At 36.0% G+C, this 25,331-nt stretch overlaps 2 protein-coding genes across 4 annotated transcripts in view; one reads left to right on the plus strand and one right to left on the minus strand.

Annotated features, from left to right (window-relative positions):
- The first annotated feature begins 34 nt into the window (after window positions 1-34).
- On the plus strand, window positions 35-9,818 carry Sply (Sphingosine-1-phosphate lyase). Its single transcript, XM_019054511.2, is given in 11 exon segments — window positions 35-167; window positions 412-681; window positions 1,269-1,484; window positions 1,800-2,008; window positions 2,872-3,108; window positions 4,230-4,439; window positions 5,493-5,628; window positions 6,446-6,511; window positions 6,514-6,697; window positions 7,146-7,266; window positions 8,534-9,818. Coding segments are annotated over 10 exon segments (1,680 nt in total). The 5' UTR covers window positions 35-167; window positions 412-530; the 3' UTR covers window positions 8,684-9,818.
- A 1,319-nt stretch (window positions 9,819-11,137) lies between these two features.
- LOC109039142 (uncharacterized) overlaps window positions 11,138-25,331 on the minus strand; it is a 55,975-nt gene continuing 41,781 nt past the window's right edge. For 2 of the 3 annotated variants that reach the window (XM_072300733.1, XM_019054506.2), the window contains 6 exons: window positions 20,734-25,086; window positions 20,067-20,164; window positions 17,381-17,509; window positions 16,285-16,430; window positions 15,425-15,468; window positions 11,138-12,643 (listed from right to left, as the gene is read on the minus strand). In XM_072300733.1, the coding sequence (XP_072156834.1) occupies window positions 15,447-15,468; window positions 16,285-16,430; window positions 17,381-17,509; window positions 20,067-20,164; window positions 20,734-25,086 (4,748 nt within the window). In that variant the 3' untranslated portion in view covers window positions 11,138-12,643; window positions 15,425-15,446. The remainder of the gene's footprint in view (window positions 12,644-15,424; window positions 15,469-16,284; window positions 16,431-17,380; window positions 17,510-20,066; window positions 20,165-20,733; window positions 25,087-25,331) is intronic. The other variant, XM_019054507.2, reaches the window with a different exon arrangement.

The raw sequence follows: 25,331 nt of genomic DNA on the forward strand, positions 1-25,331 counted from the left end.
TTTCCGCTTATCAGTGTACTGTTTCCGTTTCCGGTTCGTCGTTGATTTGTAAACAACAACAAACGAACCTAACCTTGAAATTGTTATCCAATCATTATCGTCATTATCAGCGTATGCTAATCATTGAATTCAAACTGGTCCTGTCAACTCCGGAGCAATTATTCATGGTATGGTATTCTCAATTGTTCATTAGCTACTTTTATTTTCGTACCCAAAATGCAGTGATTATCCAGAGAACGAGAACAAATCCACAGTTAGGACCAAGACAGGCTGTCAAATGATGAACCTGTTGCCATTTTCAGACAAGTCTTTACAACACTCCTAATCCACTTATGGCATTTGAATCAGTTACTCCAGTTTACCACAAATTGGCTCTGCTTATGATGTCAATCATTCATTGTTCGTTTGCAGGTGTTCCTTGAGAATTCCTTCAAGTACAATTGATGTAATCTGATGTTCTGGTTCCTGCAGAGATGAGCACTTTCGTATTTGTTTAGTAATCTGTGGACCAAGCAAGTTCTGTGCGAACAATGGCTTCAATTGTGGGCTCAACTCTGAATTTATTTACTTCCTCTATCAACAGTCTCTTCAAGAATCAGCAACCATGGGAAATTGTCGCAATTACTTCGAGCACAATTTTGTTTCTCTCGTGGGCATGGCAAGTTTACGAGATTGAAGAGAGTAAGTACCCTTGAATTTTCTTAATGTCTCTTTGCAGTTTTCGAAATCCAATAACTATGCCTTTTAACCACAATCATAGCGTGCAAAGCGGGTAGAACTTATTCATAGGAGTTAGTTGTTATGGGAGATTTTGTCAACTCAATTTCCTTCAATCCCGAAGACATACCATCGACAACTTCAAAGCTCCTAGAGTCCAAGCGAAATAAGCTTAAGAACTTCTGAATCATCTGTTGCACTCTTTTAGCATGGAATCTTACTTGGAGTGGACTCCAAACTCACTGCATTCAGAATTATCAAATATTTTTTTCAGCCAATTTTTCCTCGTCTCAGATCATATGAATGGCCCAGGAGAGCGAAAGATTAATACAGTGGAAAACACCTTTTGTTATTCCTCCAATCAATTTTAATTTTTCTTTCTCTGCTCTTTAAGATAAATCAATCATCGCTCTATCTTAGGAAGCTGTTTTCTTTTCTTTTATTTTCTAATATGATGTACTTAATATTTGTAACTAACAGTATTTATTCTATTTCCTAGCCTCATACAGTTTTAAAATTTTCCTTGACAAAACTTTTTTCTCTTCTTACAGGTCTATTTTCAAGGGGCAAGAAGAAATTTTTTAAACTAGCTCGAAAAATTCCCTTTGTTTCGAAAAAACTTGAAACCGAATTAGACAAAATCAGGGAATTATTTCACAAGGATACTGTTGAAAGACTACAGGAAACCAGTTATTGTGTCTCCTTACCAAAGGAAGCCAAAACAGAAACAGAAATTATGGATTCCCTCCAAAAATTTTTGAATCTTGGTAAGTAGGATTTTGACTCTTTGTCTAGATGGACCTATTTTACTAGCGCATGCAAACTTAAAAAAATTGGCAGTACCTAGTTTAAGTTTACTGGAGAAATTTACTGTATAATTGATGATCCACAATCCACGATTTTCATAATTTTTTACATTTTATACTTTTACATATCGCTCTGAAATATATATTGAAAAGGTTCTTATGAATTAATTTTTTAGTCACAATTTTCGAGTTCTGACTTTTTGAAATTTATTTGTTTGTCCACCCAATTTTTTTGTAACTATGCTATAAATATCCATAATCCTGTCTTTTTTCCAGGTGAATTTGAATGGGAGAAAGGCTTTATTTCGGGTGCAATATACTGTGAAAATAAGGCTCTGAAAAATTTGGTTGGCGAAGTCTACAAATTAACTTCATATACAAATCCTCTCCACCCGGACGTTTTTCCAGGAATATGTTTTATTGAGGCAGACATCATTCGTATGGCTGCTAATCTGTTCCATGGAACTCATGATACTTGTGGCTCGGTAATCCCTTTTGTTTTACTTTTTTTTGTGCAATGAAACTCCGCAGCCTAAGAATGGCATGACCTGAAGTTCCAAGAATACTGACTCAATGAAAAGTAATTTCGTTTTGTCTTGATTCCATGCAGAATAAGTTTACGCACTTTTAAAATGTGTCAAGATTATCTGTGTTTGGTTTAGCATTGAAATGAAGTGTTAAAATGAAGGTGATGAACCCTCTGTCACACTCTCAAAGTGCATTAGCTTATTTAGCATGGAGTCAAATTTGTGAGAGATCGGAAGATAAGATAATATCATTATCAAAGTGAATTTATCATCCAGGTTTATTATTATGAAGAGCGGTGACTGTTGTAGACAGTTACTGGAGGATAAATTTAATTGTTTTTTTTATGAGCGATAGCAGAATCTCTGATCCTATAATTTCGATGAGGCTTAAGGAAAAGTTTTATTCCTGTTATTCCTAAGTTTCTTTCGGTTGGTAACTACGCGAAGATTGCCATCCAAAGAAGCACATAGAGCTGTTTAGACTGCACCAGTTGATGAACCTTCTGTTGAAAAATTGTTTCTATGAACCAAATTCTCAATTGTTTTTTAAATATTGGCTGTGAATATATTTTTCACGGGGTTTTTACACTGCATACTCTTCAAGGAATGTGTTCACTCCGTTTAGAGTGACTCGCTATGGCTCCTAATTCTGTCGACTACAGTTCGTTTAGTCCTTAGATTCTCAGGCGCTTTTGTCTGTATAAACTACTTTTGGATCTGTTAGATTTCACCTTTACTATTAATTTTCAAAAATATCAAGCTGAATTCAAGCAGCCTCATGTGAAAATTTATCTTTTGACCTTGTGTTTCAACCTTTCCAGGTAACCTCAGGTGGTACAGAGTCTATTGTCATGGCATGTAAAGCCTACAGGGACTACGCTGAAGCAACAAAAGGTATCACAAACCCTGTCATTCTCTTGCCCACAACAGCGCATCCTGCTTTTGATAAAGGTTGCGCATACTTTAAAGTCTACGCAAAGCATGTAAAAGTTGATCCTGTCACTTTTAAAGTTGATATCCAAGCAATGGAGAAAGCCATCTCTAAAAATACTATTTTGGTTTGTATTTCCTGTTTGTATCTCCCATTTTGTTTTCATGCTCCAAGTGTTTTAGCAAAATCTATTCATAATAATCTATAAATGAAACAAGTTTTTGCCTGTAGCAGAGGTAGTGTCAGTTGCTCTTGTCACAAAATCGAATTTTGATAATTTCAGTTCATAGACCAGCATTAAATCTGATCTGTCCAGACATCAAGTTTTTGTCCTTGTTATAAATAAGAGTTAGTTGAAAATTAGTTTCGGCAGCAGCTGGTCTTAGTTAACGTAGGACCAACAAACTACAACAAATGGAGCAAGAATTAAAGAGACAAGATATGAGATAAAGTTTGTCACTGTATCAATCCGAAATTTCACAGAAATGTTGCACAAAATATGAAGAACAAGAGTGGATGAAAAGTGGAAATTCCACACAATGATGCACTTTCACTGGTTGACACTTGATGAAAATACACCTGAAGGGCTAAAAAGGCGTTGCGTATTTACACACAGGTCTAGGATGAAAAGGACCTTCATTTAGGCGCAGCGCACGCTTATGCAGACTTGCTGACGTCATGGGTGGTGAGACAACAAGTCTACGCGTCATTGGCTGCCTATAATCTATGTAGCTATCTATCTAGTATCAAGTCTAGTAATAAAAAGTAATGGAGATGGACTGAATGTCAGGATGTAAAGAAGATTAGAGATCGAAAAATAGACTTTTATAAAATAATAAATGAATAATAGAAAAAAATTGAAAAGTGTTGACAGTCCTACAGTAACGGAAATATCACTCTTTGAAAACCCAGCGCATGGCGTCATCCATCACAGTGTTGGGTCTATGAGTCCTCAATGAGTACGAAAAAACCAAGGTGAGGCGTTTGGAGTCAACATCTACATCAACAGTCAAAAGTTGGTGTTACGTAGTAATTTTCCTCTAATACAAAAGCTTGAATAATTTTTTTACAACAAAAAAGCAAGCATGTGTAGAGGCGAGGAGGGGCATTGACCTCATGCAGTTGTGTCTCTATGACCCTTTTATGAGGAAGGGTCGAGCAAGCTCTGTATTTCTTACCAGCTGTAAGCTCTGACTGATTTTTATTTTTGATTGAAGTTTAATACACATGAATTTTTATGGTTTTCAGCTTGTTGGATCAGCACCCAACTTTCCGTATGGTACAATGGATGACATTGTTGCCATCGCCGCATTAGGTCGCAAGTACAATATTCCAGTTCACGTTGACTCGTGTTTAGGAGGGTTTTTAACAGCCTTCATGCCGCATGCAGGTTTTGAAGTTGAGCCTTGTGATTTTTCTGTGCCCGGCGTTACCAGTATATCAGCAGACACCCATAAGGTATTTTTCATCAAAAATTTAACAGACTCCGTAATTGGTCTACTTTCTCGAGTTTGCTCTGTTGATAAAACCAAATGTAATTCATGTTTTGTCGAAACTTAGCGGAATCTTTGACGGATGAATCTTGCAAAGTTTTTCGCCTCTCTGTAAAAAGATTTTCTGCATAATGGAGTCAGCTTACCTTACGCTGCCAATACAATGAATCTCGTTGCACCAGTTCTTCAATTTTCTTAAGAATTCTCTCTGTCACAGTCTTCTTCAGCATTTGCAGCGAGAATTTTTTAAGTGTGAAGAAATTTGTTCAGATGCTCAATGTCAGAGACCTTCATCATTATCACCTGTCCTCGGACCTCTATCTGCCCTTCATTTGGAGGAATTTTTTGCGTAGCTCACTTGATGGGCTGCTAGTTATGCTATTGGTAAAGAGCAATCACTTCTCCACTTGCTTTTGAAAATTGATTGGCTCCCTCAAAACAGACTCCCATCTACTTTAGGATGTGTCGCCCAAACTGCATGTCGATATTTTTTATCGTTCCTGTGATAGTATCAAGTATCCATACTTTTCAGCCATCCTTCATTATATCAATCAATTTAAACTTAGCCAGATAAATTTGCTTAAAAAGTTGATAGTATTAGTCTATAGTCCAAGGATCGCTGGAATTCCTCATTTTCTTGGATTTATAATTAAACCAGTAGTAGTTAATTATCTTTGGTACTTGGGTTTTAAATTTTTGATCAGATTAATAATCTTAATCTCTTTACTATCAGTTTATTTTTACTTAAAAATATTTTTTTTTTGTTATTATAACTTTTGGTATATTAGAAATTTTGAAATGACATATCAACAATTTTATCAAATTTGGAGTATCGAGATTTTTGTTTTTGGTGTCTGATTTGGTTCTATTTAAACTTCGCGCTGTAAAACTTTCTTCCAAACTTTCTCTGTACTTTGCGCTGCATTCTATGATCAATGTTATTGCTTTTCTGTTTTCTGTTGGAGTCTTTAAAGCAAACGGCAAAAATTCTAATTGATGTTTATGTTTTTGCCAACAGTATGGTTTCACTCCCAAAGGATCTTCAGTAATTTTGTATGCACACCCTAAATACCGCCATCATCAGTACTTTGTTGTTGCTGATTGGCCCGGTGGCACCTATGGATCTCCTTCTATGAATGGATCCAGAACAGGAGGTAAAATTGACTTTTTCAAGTGAACTTCTGTCTTTTCTTTTCTTTTTTCCCTCCTCTCTCTCTCTTATCGAGGTTTCTTGTGTTCTGAGGCGTTTTGATTAAATGATTAAAGTATGAACAAATTTGGTAAACACTTGGTGAGACCTGAAGTGTGACCAATTCCCATCAGTGACTTAAAGGAACCTCCAATAGCTTTTGGTGCAACGCATTTAACTGTTCACCACCTTCGTTATTGGAGGTCCTTTTAATTTTAATTTCTCATGGAGGCCTCAACAGGGTGTCTAGCATCAGGATTTTCTCGATTCTATCAGGTTTTGAAGTCAATCAGGATTTAATCCCATTTCATCAGGATTTGAGGAAAAATTGGTCGTAAAATCAGGATTTGAGAAAAGTCGGCGGCCGTCTGATCTGATTTTACTTCGAAATTGATAAAAATGTAAACAAAAATGCCAGCCATCCTTTTTTAACCATATGCGATTATTTTTCAATCTTTTTTTTTAAATCAGCTCTTGTATTTATTTCATTGTCTTTGTGGCTGAATGGCCAATTGAGTCTGGTTCATTAGCGTTTATTTTTTCATTGATTTGCTTTTGCTTTTAATCCTTAGAACCTTATTCTAGAGTTCTGCTTTCGCATACGCTTATGCAGAAATTTTAATTTTTCTCCACAAAAAATCAGGATTTGATGAGGATTTGGAAAAATTATGAAATCAGGTTTTCCCAAAATGAAAAAAAATGAGACACCCTGCTCAAGATTAACTCAGTTGAACTTAGCCAAAGCTTATCAAGCAATTAAAACCATTGGTTTGTTTTTGCAGGGCTCATTGCTGCAGCTTGGGCGACTTTACTCTACTTCGGTTTTGATGGTTATGTGAAAGCAACAAAGAAATTATTTCAACCACCAGATATATTGAAAAGAGGATCCGCGAAGAATGCGACGATGTATTTATTTTTGGAACTCCTGCTACCTCTGTGATTGCTGTAGGATCAAACAAATTTCATATCTATCGTCTTGTTGAAGGTTTGAAAAAACATGGCTGGAACTTGAACACTCTCCAGTTTCCTTCTGGGTGAGTATTTTGATGAAAATTAACTGATTTCCCTTAATTGTAATTAATAGATTAAATGCTCGAAAACAAAGTCACCAATAAGTTTTAAGCAAAACACGGAAGACAGAATTCCTCGACTTTTTGGCCTCTCAATTTGATGATAGTTGCCAACGCTTGGACTAATGCTTGACCCATGTCTTGTTGATAAACACAAAATTTCGCATGGAATTTCTTAATCAATGCATTCTCAATGATCAGTTTTGCATAGTAAATGTTTTTAAATTTTGAAGAAAAATGTGGGGATTCTTGTAGGGGAATTTGTTAATGCAATGCAATTTTTACCTGTTCACATTGACTTGTTTTGAATTTAGGTGGGCTGTATCTAATGTACGTCTATAATCTTTCGATTGTAAATTATTGCTTTTTTAAAATTTCTGACGATAAAACTGGACTTGTTTCTGCTTCTTAGGTTTCATCTTTGTGTAACTCATCTTCACACGCAAGAAGGAGTGGCTGATAAATTCATTGATAATATGAAAGAGGAGCTTGTCAAAATAAAAGAAAATCCTAATGTAAAATTAGAGGGCATGGTGAGTGCTAGTTTCTTAGTTTTTTTGAGATTGAGCACTTCAGTCTCCTTCTGTACTTTTTTCACTGAAAATAAGTTTCTAAGGGAAAAAAATGACAAGTGTATTTGAAGAAATGAAAAGTAAACAATTGACGTTCATTACTGTTCACAGGAAAGCAAAACTTAAAACTGAAAAAACTCATGATTAATGTATTGGTACGCTTATTGCAAAGAGTGTTTTTTAAACTCTGGCACAAAAAAAAGCCCTGAAGTGTTGAACTGACCTGGAGTTATTAAAGTTGGCAGCTCAAAAATTAATACGCAGTGTAAAATATTTGGAAAAAAGCTATTCTCAACATTTAATCCACGTTTGAATTAGAGGACTCAGTAAAATATCAGATTTTAATGCAACTTTTCACCCCATCTTTTGGTGTAAAAATAAACTAAATCGCTTTAATGTAGTGTTTCAGAGTATTCTCTTTAGGAACCACAAGTTTCGATCTTTGGACCCTACTTTTAAAAATACGCTCCCCTATAAAATTTGCCTTTGTGAAGTGGGTCCCTTTAGTGGTCACAAAGAATGAAAAAAATTATAATTATAATTTTAAAAAATGAAATTAGACAACAGTTAAAGGGACATTTCTGAATAAAAACAAAATCAAACTAAACACATCCTAAAATTAAAAACTCAAAATTTCATCCAACTCCTCACACTGTAAAAGAGAAAAAGTGAAGTTACATTAGTGGAAGTACATAACACTTTAATAGTGGGACTATGTGACCAGTATGAAAAAGTTTTGCGTTTTTAGCCTATGTTGTTTTTTGTTCTTCATTTTCCTTTTGGACTTATCATCAACATGAATATCAGCTCTAATAAGGCTCCTTCCAACTGTTCATTTGTGAGAGGCTGAGACGTTGAAAGTCTTAATTTTTCAACTATCTGTTTTTTGCTAAGTAGTAAATTCTGAGTCTAATTAAACGGATTTAACTGAAAGGAGCCTACCTACGTCAGACATTGCCTAATTGTTTCTCATGTTTTATTTTTTAAATAAAAAAAAATCAACACTAAAGCTTGATATTTTGTGAGTATTTTCTTCATAATCTGGTGTAAAATTACAAAAAAATTAAAGGCGTTAAGTAGTTTAGTGCTTCGGTAAAAAAAATAAAACATGAGAAAAAATTAGGCAACAAGAAATGGAGTTATTTTCTGTTAAATATGTCCAATCGATTCTCATGAAATTAAATGCTTTTTTTCAAACTTTTCAAATGATTTTTCTCATCATTTTCAGATGGCGATGTACGGGGTATCTCACACTATTCCTGACAGAACTATTGTTGAAGATTTTGCTCGTATTTATTTGGACTATTTGACATTTTTACCACCCGAAGAGGCAGACAAGGAGAAAAAGCCCTCTAATGGAGTTTTGAAAGCTGCATGATCCTGCATCAAGCACATACTGAACCGAACAAACTGTATCCTACAAATGCAAGGTATTATTATAATATTTTGTGGTCCCTGACCGACGATGCAGTTTATTAGTTGTAGTTTCTTGTGTACCTCATGGAGGATGAACTTTTTTGTCGTACTTTAATATTTATGTGTGATTTATCATTTCGATGTAATTTAGCAAGTGCTCTTGAACAAGGTGCACATTAAATAAGAGACACCAAAGCCAAGTTAGTCCTGTTAGTCAGATACCACGTACGCTATTTAATCAAGACGGTGATGTGATGCTTCATGATAAGCGGTGATAAATCCCTTCGATTTTCCTTTTTGTCAGATAGATAGCTTGCCTTTTCTGGTGATACTTGGTCTTTTAAATTTAAATTAAGGCCTGTTTAAAATTTTCTTTATTTTTCATCATCTTGCCTGTTATCTAAATGCCATAACACATCATGTTAGATGTAAGCAAACACCAAAATTGTTATTGCCTAAAAATTTTAGAGAGTATGTTGATGGAAGTTCTCGAAAAAATTGGTTGGATTGAATAATCTCCAGAACAGGTTTGTCCAGTTGAGTCTTGGTAAGATTTTTTGAACTGTCACTTCGGGCTGTTCCTTGAAGAATTAACTAAGCTTTTTCATGAAAAGCTCTTGAAGGTGTTACTAAATTTTTATTTAGACTTTACTCACTTTACATTATACGCTCTGAAACAGATTGAGTTAACTGAGTAGAGATGTCTACTTTGAGATTGCATTACCATAAACTATGCTCTGGCGTCAATGCAATTGAAGCCAATGTATGTTCTGGTATTGATATGCTGTTAGACCTTGATAGTCCCTCTATTAAAATGCAAATTGCCATGCAACTCAAGGTAGTAAGTGCGAAATGTTACTTGCCAGGTGACTAGTTTCTTGCCGGTTGATCTTTTCCTAGCATTTCCTATGTGATGCAACTATTTTCAATGGGTGTAAGACCCAGGCATTTTTTATTTTAAGTATCCTAACTTTATTCTGAAAGGCTTTTGTACATCTTGCCAACTTGCATCATCTTTTTATTTGTGGGCTTATTTTTTTTTCTATTTTGTTACTTTGAATTAAAGCATAAATAAATGTTGGTATTTTTGTTACCCATTAGTGCCTATTCTTCCATCTGCAACTAATATTCATCTGTTCGGTACCAAGACTTATGTATAGTTGGACTTAATTTTGCAATAAGGAACTGCTATAGCTTCAGTTAAACTACATGGTTACAGGACCTAAAAAGCTCTAAGATTGAAGACCCTAAAAGGACATCGCCTAAAAGATTCTATTAATCTTATTAACTGTAGCGGGTGACGTTTAAGTTGGGAGTAAAACTACATTATACAGATAACTTAATTTTATTTTCCTCGTAAGACATAAAATGAAGAATCTAATCACAAGGATGTGTGCTTTCATAAAATAAACAGAAATAATCAATTAAATGTTGGATTTAACCAGTTTCTTCTGGCAATCCATGACTCAAGAGAGAACTGATACACATTTAGAACCACAGATTAGTTCTTGATTAACTCATTAGAAACAAAAACACAAAACAATAAAGATAATAAATAAAAAAGGAATCAGAAAACATGCAAAAGCATGAACACACCTATGATTCAAGATAATAGCTTGCATTTGACTCACTCTGCTGTGAGAAACTTAAAATGGTAGAGCTACAACATTCTTAATACTGATCAAGTGTTTTACTGTTAAATGAAACCAGTAAAGATAATTAAAATTGATAAGAAGGGAATAATTTTGATGAATATTGATCATATTGCACAGTCCCTATCGGGGTTTTGTTGAAAAGAGGACAAATTTAGCTTCAAAGAGAAGAAATGTTAAAATCATAAAAATTGTGATGACTTTTCATGAACAACTAAGATATATATAAAAAAAAAAAAAAAACAAACAAATTTGGTGATAAGTTGAGTAAAAGTGAGCTCATTGCTTGTGTGAGAAATTAAGCACATTCCAGCTCTAGTACATTTCAACTGATATTAGACCTGCTTATCAATGTTCTGAGACCAGAGAGGGTATAATTCAGTTATTTTGTAACACTTATCAGAAAACAACAGAAGTTCACTTTCATTGTTATACCACCCAGAGCAAGAACACGTCAACTCTTTGATATTCATCAAGTTTTTCTCCGAAAAAATGTTCTATAGCAAGAGAAGTAACCTGTAGTTTTATCTTTCGAATGACATCATTAAGAATTCATACTGAAAAAATAAATGATGTAGATGACCAGGAAGTTTCAAAGTAGCACACTTTCTTTTTCTTTCTTCTTCTAAGAGAGATAAAAAAAAGTAAAATATGGAACAAAGAACATGGAACAGTGTCCTTGCTCTGGGCGGCATACTGTAAAACACTACCCCAACAGTTTCTTTTCCCTACATAGTAATGAGAGGACAAGAATGGAAACTTCATTAATGTTTTGACTGTTAAATTTTGCCATCATAACATTATTTGAGAATTTTCACAACAGGAACATGCTCAGATAGAACTCGCCCAGAATGAGTTAGCAGGAGTTTACTTCCTGTTTGCGAGCGACTGCACTGCCATCGTCTGATACCCAGCGAGGATTGACCGCAGGCTACCAGGCCAGGCGCAGGCCTGCCACAGTGCACAGAAACATAAATCCGTCTACCGCGCATGACAGTAAAAAGTAAACACCTACTGATTTATCTGAGACAAGTTCTAGGAGAACGGTTCAAGTGCAGCAGAAAATAACATGCTACTACATTGAGATTATTGAGCAACATTACAGACGTGGGAAGATTACTTAGGGTTATTCTGTGAGAGATAAAGGACTCTTGTGAAAAAATAGAATCAAGTACAATGCTTAGTATTTCCTCACTAGTGAGCTGATTATTGAACCTCAATCATCAGTTTATCTAGTGATCCCAATCGATAAAAAGCATTTTGAGAAAGGGCATCGATCTGGGTCACTTACTGAAAGGGCAATGTGATTCCATAATTAACACGCTGACCATCCCTGATGTAAAAATGACAACAATGATCATCTAGATGATTGGTAAGTTAAAATGGCAAAAACTTATGAAAACTTTACATGCGTTGTTGGTGGTACAATTCAGATATACAGCCGAGCAAGCATCATTTTTCACTGCTCATTTGTTTGAGCCCTTTTCACAGGGATTTGGGAAACTAAATAAAAAATAAATTTAAAAAAAAAGGTCAAACAATGAAAATTCATCAGAAACATTGGACTGCATAAACAAAATGATTGCCTTTGTACAAAAAACGAAAATAAAAAAAATTAGGGCCCTACAGTAATTAATCTTTCCACAAGTTGTGTTTTCATTCAGATTAATTAAAAATCCCCACTAGAAGTTTCTTCACACTCACCCTTTCATTATTTTCTTTAACTCTTTTTAGACATTAATAAATGCAGTCTAGTTTTTTCCTTTCCTTTATTTACAAAGAATTTAGAAAACACATGAATCAAAATTACAATATTTTACAGAATAAAATAATGACTAAATTAAAAGAACTATACATTTACAAGGAGTGAGCTGACTCCAAAATTATTTGAAGAGAAGGGGGGCAAAAAAGAATGGGAAATTGACCTACTTGATTAGTCGATTCTCAAAATCATAATTAATTGTAGTGTGATTGCAAAACCAGAGACAAACTTCCGTAGACTTTTTGCCAATCTGGACTAAATATCACATTAGTTAAAATAGTCTTATTACATGCACTAAAATACATCATCTTAAACCGTCTAATGTTTTATTACAACAAAATAGCTCATTTGCTTTGACATTCATTAAAAATGACATTAATTTAAAGATAAGTCATTCTAGAAAAAACAATTCAAATAAATTAATAAAAATCATTTAGAAGATTTTAGAAAATCCTATATTATTAAGAAACTTGACTTTTGAATCATTCTTCAAAATAAAATCAACAGCCTGAAAAAGAACAAGAGCAGAAAGGATTAAAAGATGTTTTTATTTTCAAAGTAAAAGAGAACAACAACTCAGACTTGACAAGAAAAGGTGTTGAAAAAGTTATAATGAAAACAAAGCTTTTTTGTCACGCTCAGAACGCAAAGAATATTCGCATACAATGCTTGATTCGATATTTTTCAAAGAATTATTTTTAAGTTACACTGAAATTTTAACTTGCATTAACATATCAGTGGCTTAGAGCAGATAGGACGTTGAGATACGTTAAACAGGACAAGATTTTTGCTCTTGAGAAATCAAAAATTTCTATAATAAATGAAAAAATGCGGTCCTTCAATAATGAATTTTAGACTAGAGTCCCTTGAGGCATGGTGTCTAGAATTTTTGACCAGGCTCATTCCTTGATTTTTAGAAACTCATTCCCTGATTTTTAGAAACTCATTCCCTGATTTTTAGAAACTCATTCCCTGATTATTTGAAGCTCCTTCCCTGATGAGAGACCGAAGTTACCTCCCACTTCCTCGCCATTTTTTGGGAGAAAAGAATATGATTCTGCAGAGTTCCATAAATGAATATCGATTATAATTCATCTTTCAGCCATTTCTTTGGCGCACATTTAAAATTTCAATTCCAATGGCGTTCCTAATGTTTACGTTATCTGGTCAATGAAAGTTTCTCCACTCTTTTGATGATTTGAAGCTTCAAATGTGTCATTCAAGAGGTCAATAATAGCGGTTAGTCCGATTAGACTGGCAAATTTGAAAACGAAATGATCCCTCACAGGTAGAAGAAGAGATTCCCGCTTTCTGGAACAGATTCCCTGATTTTTATTTGATTTACACTGTAAATTATCATTTCCTGATGAATCCCGGTTTTTCCCGTTCTAGACACCACAGGGTGTCTACAAGATTTTCAGAATGAAATTCCCTGACAATTCCAGGTTTTCCATGACAAAAAATGACAAAATTCCCTGACTTTTTGGGTTTAGCCATACGATGAGCTGGTTAAAAAATATTTAAAAAAAAACTATCCTTAGGAATGACCCCGTAAAGTCATATTCTGAATTACCATGGCGTTGGAAGGAGTTGAGTAATACTTTTGAAAGGAACGAGATCCTAAATACTCAAAATAAAGCTAATTCCAAAATGGTATACTCAGAGCAAAATTCAACTCCAAAATTTAATTTTTAAGCTCTACTACGCTCTCTTTGTGACATATCGCCCCGTATACTTTGGAAAATTCAAACTATAGTTTACCCTGGAGGTTTCATAAATATTGGCATATTACTTAGTGCCCTGAAAATACAAGTCTCTTTTTTTCAAAATATAAAACAAGGGTTGTAAATGTGCCTAACTCAGGCAGATTTTGCTATAATCAAGAGGAAATACGAGTCTCTTCTCGATTTTAGGTTTTGCTTGATTCGGGATTTTTTTTTTTTTTTTTTTAAAAAAAAAAAAAGTCAATTAATTCAATAGATTCCATTCCTTATATGAACCTATTGTTGGTATTGAATTTGTCTTAGACTCAACAACCAATAGTATTCTACAGGGTGGATGCACCAGTTGTGAACATGTTTATTTAAGAACCAGAAAAATTTCATGCAAAATGCAGTTGACATTAATTAAATATTTCTTTACTCAGTTAAAGAAAAACTAAAATTCCAGCACTTTCATTAAATTTCCTAACTTACTGAAAAAATTGATTAACCGTCATGAGCGGAACTAGGAATTTTTTGTGGGGGGGGGGGGACACAGAAGGATATATGGCTTGGGCTAAGGGGGGTCTGGAGGGACTCCCCCACCTGCAGAGGGGGGTCCAGGGGGTCTCCCCCGGAAAATTTTTGAAAATTAGAACGTCTTGGGAGCAATTTAAAGCCATTCTCAATGAAAAATTAAATGGAATTAAATATTAAAGATGACAGAAATTTTGCTGACTTGTTTTAAATCTTACTGAGGGTTTTAATTGAATATATTTTAATTTAACTCTCGTGAAAACAATTATTGCGCTAAAATGCGCGAAAAACTACAACCGGATACAGTCAAACTGCATTCCATGTTCCTTACTCGGAGGAAGCTGCTCTCTTTGCAAGTAATTTTCATTTTTCTGACATCTTTGATCGATTACATTGGGATTAAACCCATATTTATTACATTCCATATGCCTTTTACCTCAAAGTTAATTATTAGCTTGGGTCCTTGACATTTTTGGAAGGGGCCAATCAGCATTGTGGGGGGGAGGGGGGCCCTATTTCCGCCCATGTTAACCATCTGCTCAAAACTGGGGCACTCACCTTAGAAAATCTAAATAAAAATGCAAAGTCACTCAAAACACACATTAGCGAACCTAGCGGCCGTGTTGCAAACTGGTTGAACAAAGCAGTTTACATTATCAGCCACGCGAGCGCGCTACTCGGCCAATTCGGCTATGACGAGCAAAAATAGCCGCGGAATGTTCGAATTGCGAAAATTCCCTGACTTTCACCAGTTTTCAATCGAATTCCCTGACTTTTCCCGGTTTTCCAGACAGTGATCAAATTCCCTGATTTTTCCCGGTTTTCCCGGTTTTCCAGACCTGCAGACACCCTGCACCATGCTTGAGGAGCGTTTACGGGTAAAATTTGGTTGTTTTCAAAATCCTTCAAAGTGGTGTTATTTTATATCATATAAAACACCTGGCGTTATGATACTTTTCATTCAAAAATGGACCTCACCCCAACTAGGGGTGAATTCTTTCATCCACTTAAGTTGAACTGATAGAAAACTTAGTAATAATAAAAATGATTACCTTTATTCAAGTCCCATCAGTATCAACTTCTGGTGGCTTTTGATCTGTAACAGACAATGAAATCAATTGAAATTTACCATCATTGCTTTTATTATCAGTGAGCAGTTATGTAAAGTTGTTAAAGCACATAAATAAGACCACATTCTTTGAGAAGGAACATGCTTATTTTCTGATGAGCCTTGGAGTCAAATAAATTACGTTCTTATATTTCAGGAAGAACCAATTGAATTTTTTGGAAAACTTTTCATTTTAGCAGAATTCCTATCATGTATTTTATATTAGGAAACCTTAGGATTTAGTATCTAAGAATATAGCCTTGGCAATGTAAGAGAAATGATCAATCGGATAACTTACATAGTATACAAAGTATTTGATATTGTTCTTCGAAAATATTTCCTACACTGAGTACACACCAACCAATAAATCATTTTTCTCACAATCTTTAATATACATTTTTAAAAAAAAGGTGAGTCCTAAGATTTCCTAACATGAAAAATATGTAGAGATGTACATAACCATAAAAAACAGCAGCTTAAGTTCAATTTAGAAACCCATGGACGACTTCAGTTTAAATGTAGTTGAAATTCAACACTAATTCCAAACAACAATAATCTTGATTTCATCAATTTTTGTTGGCCTTCTGGAGTGTATTGGTTGTAGCTCTTGCTCTATGATGGAACTCTAGGGACAGCAAAGGGCAAGATTATTCCTCGTGGGATACTTGAAGTGGAAAAAAAAACCTTAGATTGATGAGGATGACACACTCCATCCAATGAGCATAAAAAATTAAAGGAAATAATGATAGTAGGAAAATTGTAAAAGCAAATGAGACCTCTGATTGGCCGTTCTTTCATTCTTACCTTTTGCTAAGATTGCTGGTGTTATTGGTGGTTGTTTCTGCACCTCCTTTTTTCTTGGAAGTTTTGGCTCGGAACTTCCTAACATAAGCTTCGATCAGCATTTGAATTTTTTGTGGGTTGATTTCTCCTGATCTATTGTGACAAATCTAAAAAGCAGAGTAAGAAGAAAAAATTAAAAGGGCATATTAAATACAAGTCAAGTTATGCAATGCTAATTTCCTAATTTTCATACTAAAATTAATAATACAAATTAACAAGAACATTCTAAGACCATGTTCTCCTTGTTAAGTACATACTTCCATATTCAAATGAGTTCAAAGACAAGTCAACAACAGATTACTCATCATTTTAGGAAAAAAAAGAAGAAAAAAACACCAAGAAATGTGGCTGGAACTGCAGTGTAAAAAGGGGAATAATAGAGCACAAATAGACTCTAATTGAAATTTTTGGCCTTGCTTTACCCACAAAACGGTACGGACTCAGCACCACTTTTACTAACTTCTTAAAATTTTCTTTACTTTCAACTTCTTAAGAAGATTATTAATTTTCTCCGTGCTGCTGAGTCATAAGAGTGTTGTCTGCGGGTTCTCTCTTTGAACTGATTGTGGAGTACCGTTTACATATGTAACCCATGGAAAGCGCGGACGGGAACTAGCACAGCAGCTTCCAGAGTAAGTCATGATTCAGAGTGTACAAATTTTGCCATCTTCTTGCGCATTTTCCTGACTTGGCAGGAATAATTACGCAAAAACATGGCAGGGAACATGTTGAAGAGTGGAAGCTAAGTTCTTAGGTAAAGAGTAGATAGAATTCTCTACTTGGAGCAATGAATCACAACAGACTGATTGACAGAAAGACATGATTTGCTACAGTTCATAGGCGTAACAACTAACTGCATTTGTGTATAGTTTTAACAGATAATGAACTTGGGTTCAGTTATAGTTCATTGAACTTGAGTGTATGTATTTCCACTACTTAATGATTAAACTCAAAGTGATGCAGAAAAATATAAACGAGAAGTATTGGTGAAATGAGCTCTTAGAATTGTGAAGATGAAAATCTCCAGCCTCCAAGAAAGGCTAGATGGAAAACAAACCTTGGGTACGGCGCGTCGAAGAATTTCTTTGTAATCCTCTTTTGCTATGTGTTTCTTGGCATAGTGAGGTTTCAGTACCAATTTTACTTCTTCAACCACTCGTTCTTGACGATTCAATTTCTTAAGATACTGAAACAGATCAGGAATACAATTTAATTTTGGCTCCCCCACTTGCCTCTAACGTTAACTAACTTGATCATCATTGGATATTTAGTGATCGTTTTCAATCCTTACCAAAGTAGGTATAAAAAGATTTTCAGACCAACACCAGGGATAATGAAGATTGTAGCAACGTTCAAAAAGATCTAGCTCCTTTATTTTCAAGGCCAAATTTCTGACTCTTCTTACTTTCTCAAAGAAACAAACAAGTAAAAAAAACGTAATTCTTTCCGATAGTGTGTTAGCTGAGGTCCAAATTTTCAATTCAAGATTGTGACTTGAATACATAGCCTCCCAGAGTTTAAAAGCTTTGTTGGGCTCATTCCCAAAGCCATTGATCATTTCTAGCCAGAAAGGTGGACGAGAAGTTTCTTTATCTCTGGTGGGAATCACCAGGAACAAAAAATTATCGTTTAAGCAGAGGAGAGACTATACATTTCCCAACACCTAAGAAATTTAAGGGCTAAAAATTATGATCAAATGTAATTCTATCATGCAAATAAACTTAAATAAGCAAAGGATGAACCCAGGAGGAATTTAAGAATTAGGCTGGGAGCATTTTGAAAAAAGCTTCTGTTACTGCACGCCTAAAGCTTAAAACCTCTATCTCACACTGTTCTCCTGCTTTTAAAACGCAATTGAACGATGAAACAACGCAAAAGAGATGGTCAAAAATAAGAGTGTAAAAAGGTCAAAATGAAGGAGGAACTAGCAGTGGATTGAATTTCCTTTCACATCAAAGAAAAAAGTTTTGTCATATGTTCAAGATGTGACAAACAAAGAAGGAAAATGGTATAATCATACGATGGGTAGATTGGACAAAACCTTGCTTGAAAGAACAAATGCAGATAATATGATAAAGGAAAGATGGTTGATCCCTCTTGCCTACTTTTGTGGATCTTTTTCAAACTATTAGACAGGCTTGGAAAACGATCTCAATAACTCTAAAATGTCAGCGCATCAGCGGATGTATGAGTAAAAAAAATTTCAGGAAGCAGGGAGAGTCGATTCTGATGTAACAAACTTAGTGCACATTGGACAGAGATAAACTGTGAAATTTCAACCGCAACTCCAGGGACACAAGATTCTGTGGACTCATTAAAAAATCAGAAGTTGGTGCATTAAACGGAACTTGAATCCTGAACCTCAGACTCCTCCATCTCATTCACTTCAACTTGAAACTTTGAGCGGGCTATAGCAGCACTTGATACTTGAATAGAGCTGATTACAGAAGCTGCATCAGTATGTGAAAATTTTTTAACAACTTTTCATCTATATAGCACACCTACATGAAACTCACTTCTGTTGTCTTAAAGCTAACATCCATCCAATATTTAGGACCGGCTCAGGAGGTAAAAAAAGTATGCACTTGCATCAGGCGACAACTACAGGGGCCCTAAGATTCCTATCCGCCTCACCCATCTCTCCCTAATGATAATTTTACTGCTAGCATAGGTGAAAATTTACAATCGCAACAGCTCTGCCGATAGCCAGCCCTAAACTTCTTTTTACCAGTGAAAAAACTTTAAGCCTGGACCCTTGAGACTGGGATTAGAGCTGCAAAAGATTGGTAACTAGTGCGATAAGTAAAGAAGAGGGAAATGAGGGCAGGAAATAATTCGTATTCAAGCTGAAAAATTAAGTCAACGAAATAGGAAATTTTCATTGTCGCCATACTATTTTAGATAAAGATAAACAATTAAATTTTGAGAGGGGTTGAGAAGGGACGATTTTCAGAAATTCATACTTCCGTTTAAACAGATGAATTTAGAAGTTTCTGAGACACTAGAAAGAGGAAGCCACTACAAAATAAGCGGCCAAAAAACTACCCGTTGACCTATCTGCACCATTAGGCCAAAAGAAAGTACTCGTAGCAGTGAAATAATTTACTTTTGAGCAATACAGAAAGAAAGAGGAAAAGAAGGAGTAGACGACCAAGTGAATTAAGTAAGCGTTTTTTACTGAGTAATTGGGTTAACAAATGAAAAAAATAAAAACCTAGTTTCCGAAACGAATGTAGGGAGACATTATGAGTGAGAGGAAAGAGCAAGAAAATAGAATTGTGTTAATGCTGGATTATCTTAAAACCAATCCTGTGTATGGCAAATAAACTGATTTTGTGCTTGGTTAATTTCCTGATCCAGTCAAAGACTCATCGGAAACAAAATAAAAATGGATAAAGCTCCAATAAGCAATTGATAAGAACCCGGAAGAATTTCATACACATAAATGAGAAAGATACAGATATTTAAAGGCTTCAGCTGCAAGTACCTTCGGAAAGGGCTCCTGCTGATTGGAAGAAATACTCGATTAATTATTGAGAAACAACGCATCTATGAAACCTTCGCATTTTCTTTTCATAGGTTAGAGGGAAAGTAGAATGATTTTGAAAGCTTACCATTTAAACGCATAGAATGCTGGATGAAAGGAAAAGAAAGATAATAGATAATAAGATAAATAGCGAAGATTTAAGAAGATATTTCATGCATCGTTCAATTGAGTTTCATGCTAATACTAGGGAAAGTACCTTATCTTTAACCTGCATTTCCACTGCTGAGCTTGGGAGATCATCCAATATTTTCAACTGATCTTCGTCCATTTTCACACCAACCTCTTTCTTACTTCCTGAAGGCAGAATCAAACACATAGAGTTAAACACTTTAGAGAAAATTAGTTTTAAATAATTTTGTGTTTAAACAAATTAGTTAAACCCTTACAGATTAAGAAAAGTTTAAATGATTAAGTTTAAGTGACTTCAACATTGGAGGGCCCATCAGTTGGAGTTTCAGAGCTTCTTGCACCCTTGGCTGTTCCTGTCAACTTGCGAAGACAGATTTTTTAATCATCTCAGCGGAGAATGACTGAATTATTGAAAATTAGTTGGCTACATTGTAGCATAAGGTAATAATTGAACAATATATATATATATCCATCAACTATTTTCGACCAGATTAATAAGACTATTACTTGAAATAAATGGTGTGTTATCAGATTTTCAGGTTTACTTGCATACACAAAATATACAAGCGTAAATGTTTTCAATTGAGACAGAACTACAGTAAGCAAAAATAATTGAAGGATGGACTGTGGCTTGAACAAATTTCTGGGCCAGAGTACATTTACGCTCGATTATGGGCTTAAAATAAATTAAGTATACTTTAAAGAAAATGAGGAGACAAGCTCGGTTATCTTACCTTTCATTTGTTTTTGAGCTTTAGTTCCTTTGATCGATGGGATGATAGGCTTGGGTGTGTACGGGACGGGCTTCAACTGTTTGGTGTTGGTTTTCCGTGTTAAAGAGCCAAAAAGGGCATCAAATTTACTCTTGTTAGCTTTAGTGAGAGATGATCTGATGATTGGAGGCATGGGCAACTTATTGGCAGTTCTTGGAGGTGATATTGGAGGAGGCTCAAAGAGATCCTCGGCTTCAAATGGTTCAGGAGAATATGGGGAATCCCCTGAAATATCCATTGGAGCTTCATCCATTTTCTCACCATTCAAAGTTATAGAAGGAGTGTAGACGGGAATTTTATTGGCACTAGCAGGAGCAGGAGCTCGAGAGACACTTAAGATACTCTGTTTGGATGGTGTTATCGGCTTTGGAGTCAATTGAGTACTTCTTGGAGTTCCCGCAATAGGTTCTGGTGATTTATAAGTAGTTAAATCTATTTTAGCTTGACCCAATATTTTCATCACGACTCCATCATTTGAATCATTGACGCCACTGACATTGGGAGATGATTGCTTCGGAGATTCTAAAATGGGAATAGTATCTTTTTGTAGAGAGCGAAGATTATCCGGTGTCTTCTTGTTTTCATCTGGGACTTGGGGCGATGTTTTGTTCCTAGAATCTAAATCATTAGATTCTATGACATTAGGAGACAGAGTATCGTGGGCTTTGTTCCCGTCTCGAAGATTGACAGGCGTGGATGTCTGTTCGCCTAATTCTGGACTGGGGGAACGAGACTTGGTTGGATCGAATGGATCATAAGGTGTTGTTGGAGGTGATGCAGGCGTATTGGTATCTGGAGGTGGTTCCGGAGGTGTATTAGGACCTTTTGAGAAGATTTCGTTCATTTCTGCTTCGTTGTTTGCTTCCTCCATTTGTTCCTCTTCCTCATCACCATCCATGAGCGGATTAATCATGGTTCTCATTTGAGGTTGCTTCGATGAAATAGAGAAAGCAACTCTAGGTTCCGGTGGCGTTTTGGGGCCTCCTGCACTTGTGTTCATGAAGTCATTAATAGGTGATTCCGGCTGAGAGACAGATGTTGGAGGACCAAGATCTCGATCTCTGTTTCGATCACGGTCGCGATCACGATCACGGTCACGATCCCTATCTCTTTCTCTGCCACTCCCACTTTTACGTGATACTTTTCGATTAGACGTAGGTGCTTCTTTTTCAATTTGTTCAGCTTCTAGGTCACTATCTGTAACTACAATGACTTCTTTCGGTGAAGGAGTTTCTTCTCTGAACGGTGACATGTTCAAATCTATAACAGCAATAGGCTTGGCATTTTTGGCTGCTTCATTGACTGCCACTGCTCGGGCAGATCTGCTTTTCTTTGGTGTCGAGTTCTTTGACTTCTTCTCTTTGTTTTTGGTTTCTTTGGATTTTTTGGCGGGAGGTTCAGCCTCGACTGATCTCCTCCTGGCTGTCGAATATTCGTTGGTATGGAGCAAAGATCCCATTGTTCCATCATTTTTATTGTTGGAGAAATTGACACTTACAAGAATATTATCACCAGATGTGAATACTTCCTTGGACGGAGCTGGAGAGCGATCTCGCTTCTTCCTCCTTTTCTCATTCTCTTTATTCTTTTTGCTCAGGCGTTTTTTGCCTTTCTTCTTGGCATTGGCATCCTCATTGGGAACAATAACAGTGATGTTCTTTGGAGGACGGTTCTTTTCCCTGTTATAGACAAGAGCTCTATTTTCAGGCGACCATGACGGTGAAGGAGAAAGAGAGTAAGACCTCGAATATCGAGGAGATGGAGAGTAAGAATAAGATGACCATGAAGGTGAGAAGGAGTACCGGGAATTAGATCTTCGTTTCCTTGCAGGGCTATACTCTGGAGAATAGCTTCTATTCCGCCTTCTCTCGACTGACTTCTTCTTCTTCCTGGAAACTCTACCTTTAGATAAACTACGTCGTAATCTATCTCTAGAGCTGGCTCTCTTTTTCCTCAATCTATCTCTGCTCCGACCTCTGGATTTGCTGCGACTTCGATCATACGACCTCCTTAACGTTCGGTTCTTGGAACGACTACGTTTCCTTCCTAATCGCCTTCTAGATCTGCTTCTAGACCTAGATCTTGATCTGGAGCGGGCAGCTCTAGATCTTACAGGTGACCTGTAGGGTGAACGGCTGGTACTCCTAGATTTACCTTTTCCTTTTCTATTGCGGCTGCGAGATCTGGACCGAGACATTGATCGGTTTAAGGAAAGGTCTCGTCCGAAGTCATCTTTCCCTATTAGTCTTACTTTTTCCCCGAGGACTTTGCGCACATTGTAGCGTTCCAACTCTTTTCGCTTTTCTTTTTTCTTTTCTCTCTCTTTCGGAGTTGAGCGTTCTGGGGATTTCCTTCCTTTGTCATTAGTGGGTTTTCCTTTGCCATCTCTGTAATTTCTGTCCTTCGTACTTTTGGATAATTTCTTCCAATTAACATCTGCTGCTGACTGAGATGGACTCCCTTCTTTATTATCCTCGGAGCTCTTATTTTCAGAGCTCTGTAGCACCGAGTCTTTATCTTTAGATTTTCCATCTTTGGATTTCTTTTGCTTTTTATCTTTCTCCTTATCTTTTTCATGATCACTTTTTGATCTATCGAGATTTTCTTTTGCTTCTTTATCTTTAGCTTTCTTCTTTTTATCTTTTTTAGAGGAGGACTTGGGCTTGTCATCAACGATTTCACCTTCTTCGAAATCAGCCGAATTCCTCTTTTCTTTAGATTTAGAAACATTCGCATCTTCATTTTCACTTGCACTTTGTTCTTTTTCTTTCTGTACCTTCTTTTTCTTCTTCCTTCTCTTTCCTCCATCATATTCAGACTCCTTATCTGCAGAATAATTTGATTCATCAAATGCATTGCCATCTGAATCTGAAATTGGATCTGTTTGCAATCCCTCCAGTCCAGGTAGAGTTGGACAGGACTGTTCGGACTCTTTATTCCCATCCACAATACTTGCTTCATCTTCAGAAATCGCTTCGGTATTTAGACTGTCTAATTTGTTGGAAGGTTCTTCTCTCGAATGATCATACTCGCTCATTTCTTCATCGGTGATGTCAACTAGGCCATCGGATTTTTGTGCGTTGCTTTTGCTAGGAGTAGAGCTCTTAATGTCATCCTGTTCATCAGGAATAGAAGTGGCATCTTGCAAATTGGCCTCAGCTTCAATATCTAATATGTCACCTTGAATACTCGATTCATCTTCACCATCATATAGTTTCTCTTTACCTTCATTACTTAAAATTGCCATTTTGCTTGAATCACTCTTATCATCGGGCAGTTTGGAAACATCAGAATTGTCGAGCGATGAAACTGTCTCTTGGTTATCATCTATAGTTTGTTCATCAACTTGGGGTCTTATGGAGTCCATGGAAGATTCAGACACAATTTTACTTTCGACTTCATCTTGTGTGTCACCCTCAGTTTCATCACCTCCTTCTTTTTCAGGAGCCTTACTTTCTGAAACATCATCAAAATTACTTTGCTCATCATTATCATCTAATTCAACATTTACTTCTACTATTTTTTCCTCCTCGTTTTCCTTTTCTTCTTCCTCTTCTTTTTCCTCAGGTTTCTTTTCACCATTTACATTTTCAAAAGCATCATCATTCATCTCGTCTACCTTCTCTGCCTCTGCAAGTTTCTTTTTGGATTTCTTAGAGGCTTTTTTCTTCCTCTTGGGTATTATAATTTTCACCTTTTCTTCTGAATCATCACTGTCAGTATTATCCTCCGATGAGTAATTACCAAGCCTTTCTTTAAGTATGGTTTCCTCCAGAGTGGGTACTGAATACATGAGTGGTTTCTTCTTCTTCTTCTTTTTCTTTTCCTTTGTGCTTTTCTCAGTTTTAGAACCACTATTGGGGACAGGAATATTTGCAACTGTGGGTGAGCCAGGTACGGGAATATCCAAATTTGGCGGACCAGGCATCGGTATGTCCAAGTTGGGTTGAGTAGGAATTGGGATGTCCAGATTGGATTGGGCAGGAATTGGAATATCCAGGACAGAGGAGGATTTTTTGACCAGATTCATTGAAGCTGACGAGTAGAGAGAAAAGTTGGGACATTCTTCATCATCATCTCCCTGAATTTCTTTGGACAATAATTCAGAAGGAAATGGAGGAGGCTCCATGATTTTGAGCGCATCCGGAATAGGAGGAGGTTCCATCATCTTCGGCACACCATCATAAGATGATCCGTTTCCGATTTTGTCATCATGTTGCGCGACGATGTCATTGTATGTTGGAGAATGTAAGTATCCACTTGACGGCTTCGTTAAATTCATGGCTTCGACAGGTTCATCGTTCCTTGAATCAGCTGGTGGAGAGAAAAAAGAGATGTTGATTAGAAAAAGTAGTGGACACACTGGAGAAGAAATTGAGAGAGGTTCAATTATTATACAGGTGTATGTAATACGCAGGCAAATGGAAGTTTAAAGGCATTTAGAAACATTATAGAACCAAAATATTTCTGGATGAATTGATTTTTAAAATTATTTGGATTAAAACAATGATCGAAATTCCAATGCAGGCTTCTTCATAACTGATAATAAAACGATTAGA

This window comes from Bemisia tabaci, chromosome 5 (genome assembly GCF_918797505.1).
Source record: "Bemisia tabaci chromosome 5, PGI_BMITA_v3".
Taxonomy (NCBI): domain Eukaryota; kingdom Metazoa; phylum Arthropoda; class Insecta; order Hemiptera; family Aleyrodidae; genus Bemisia; species Bemisia tabaci.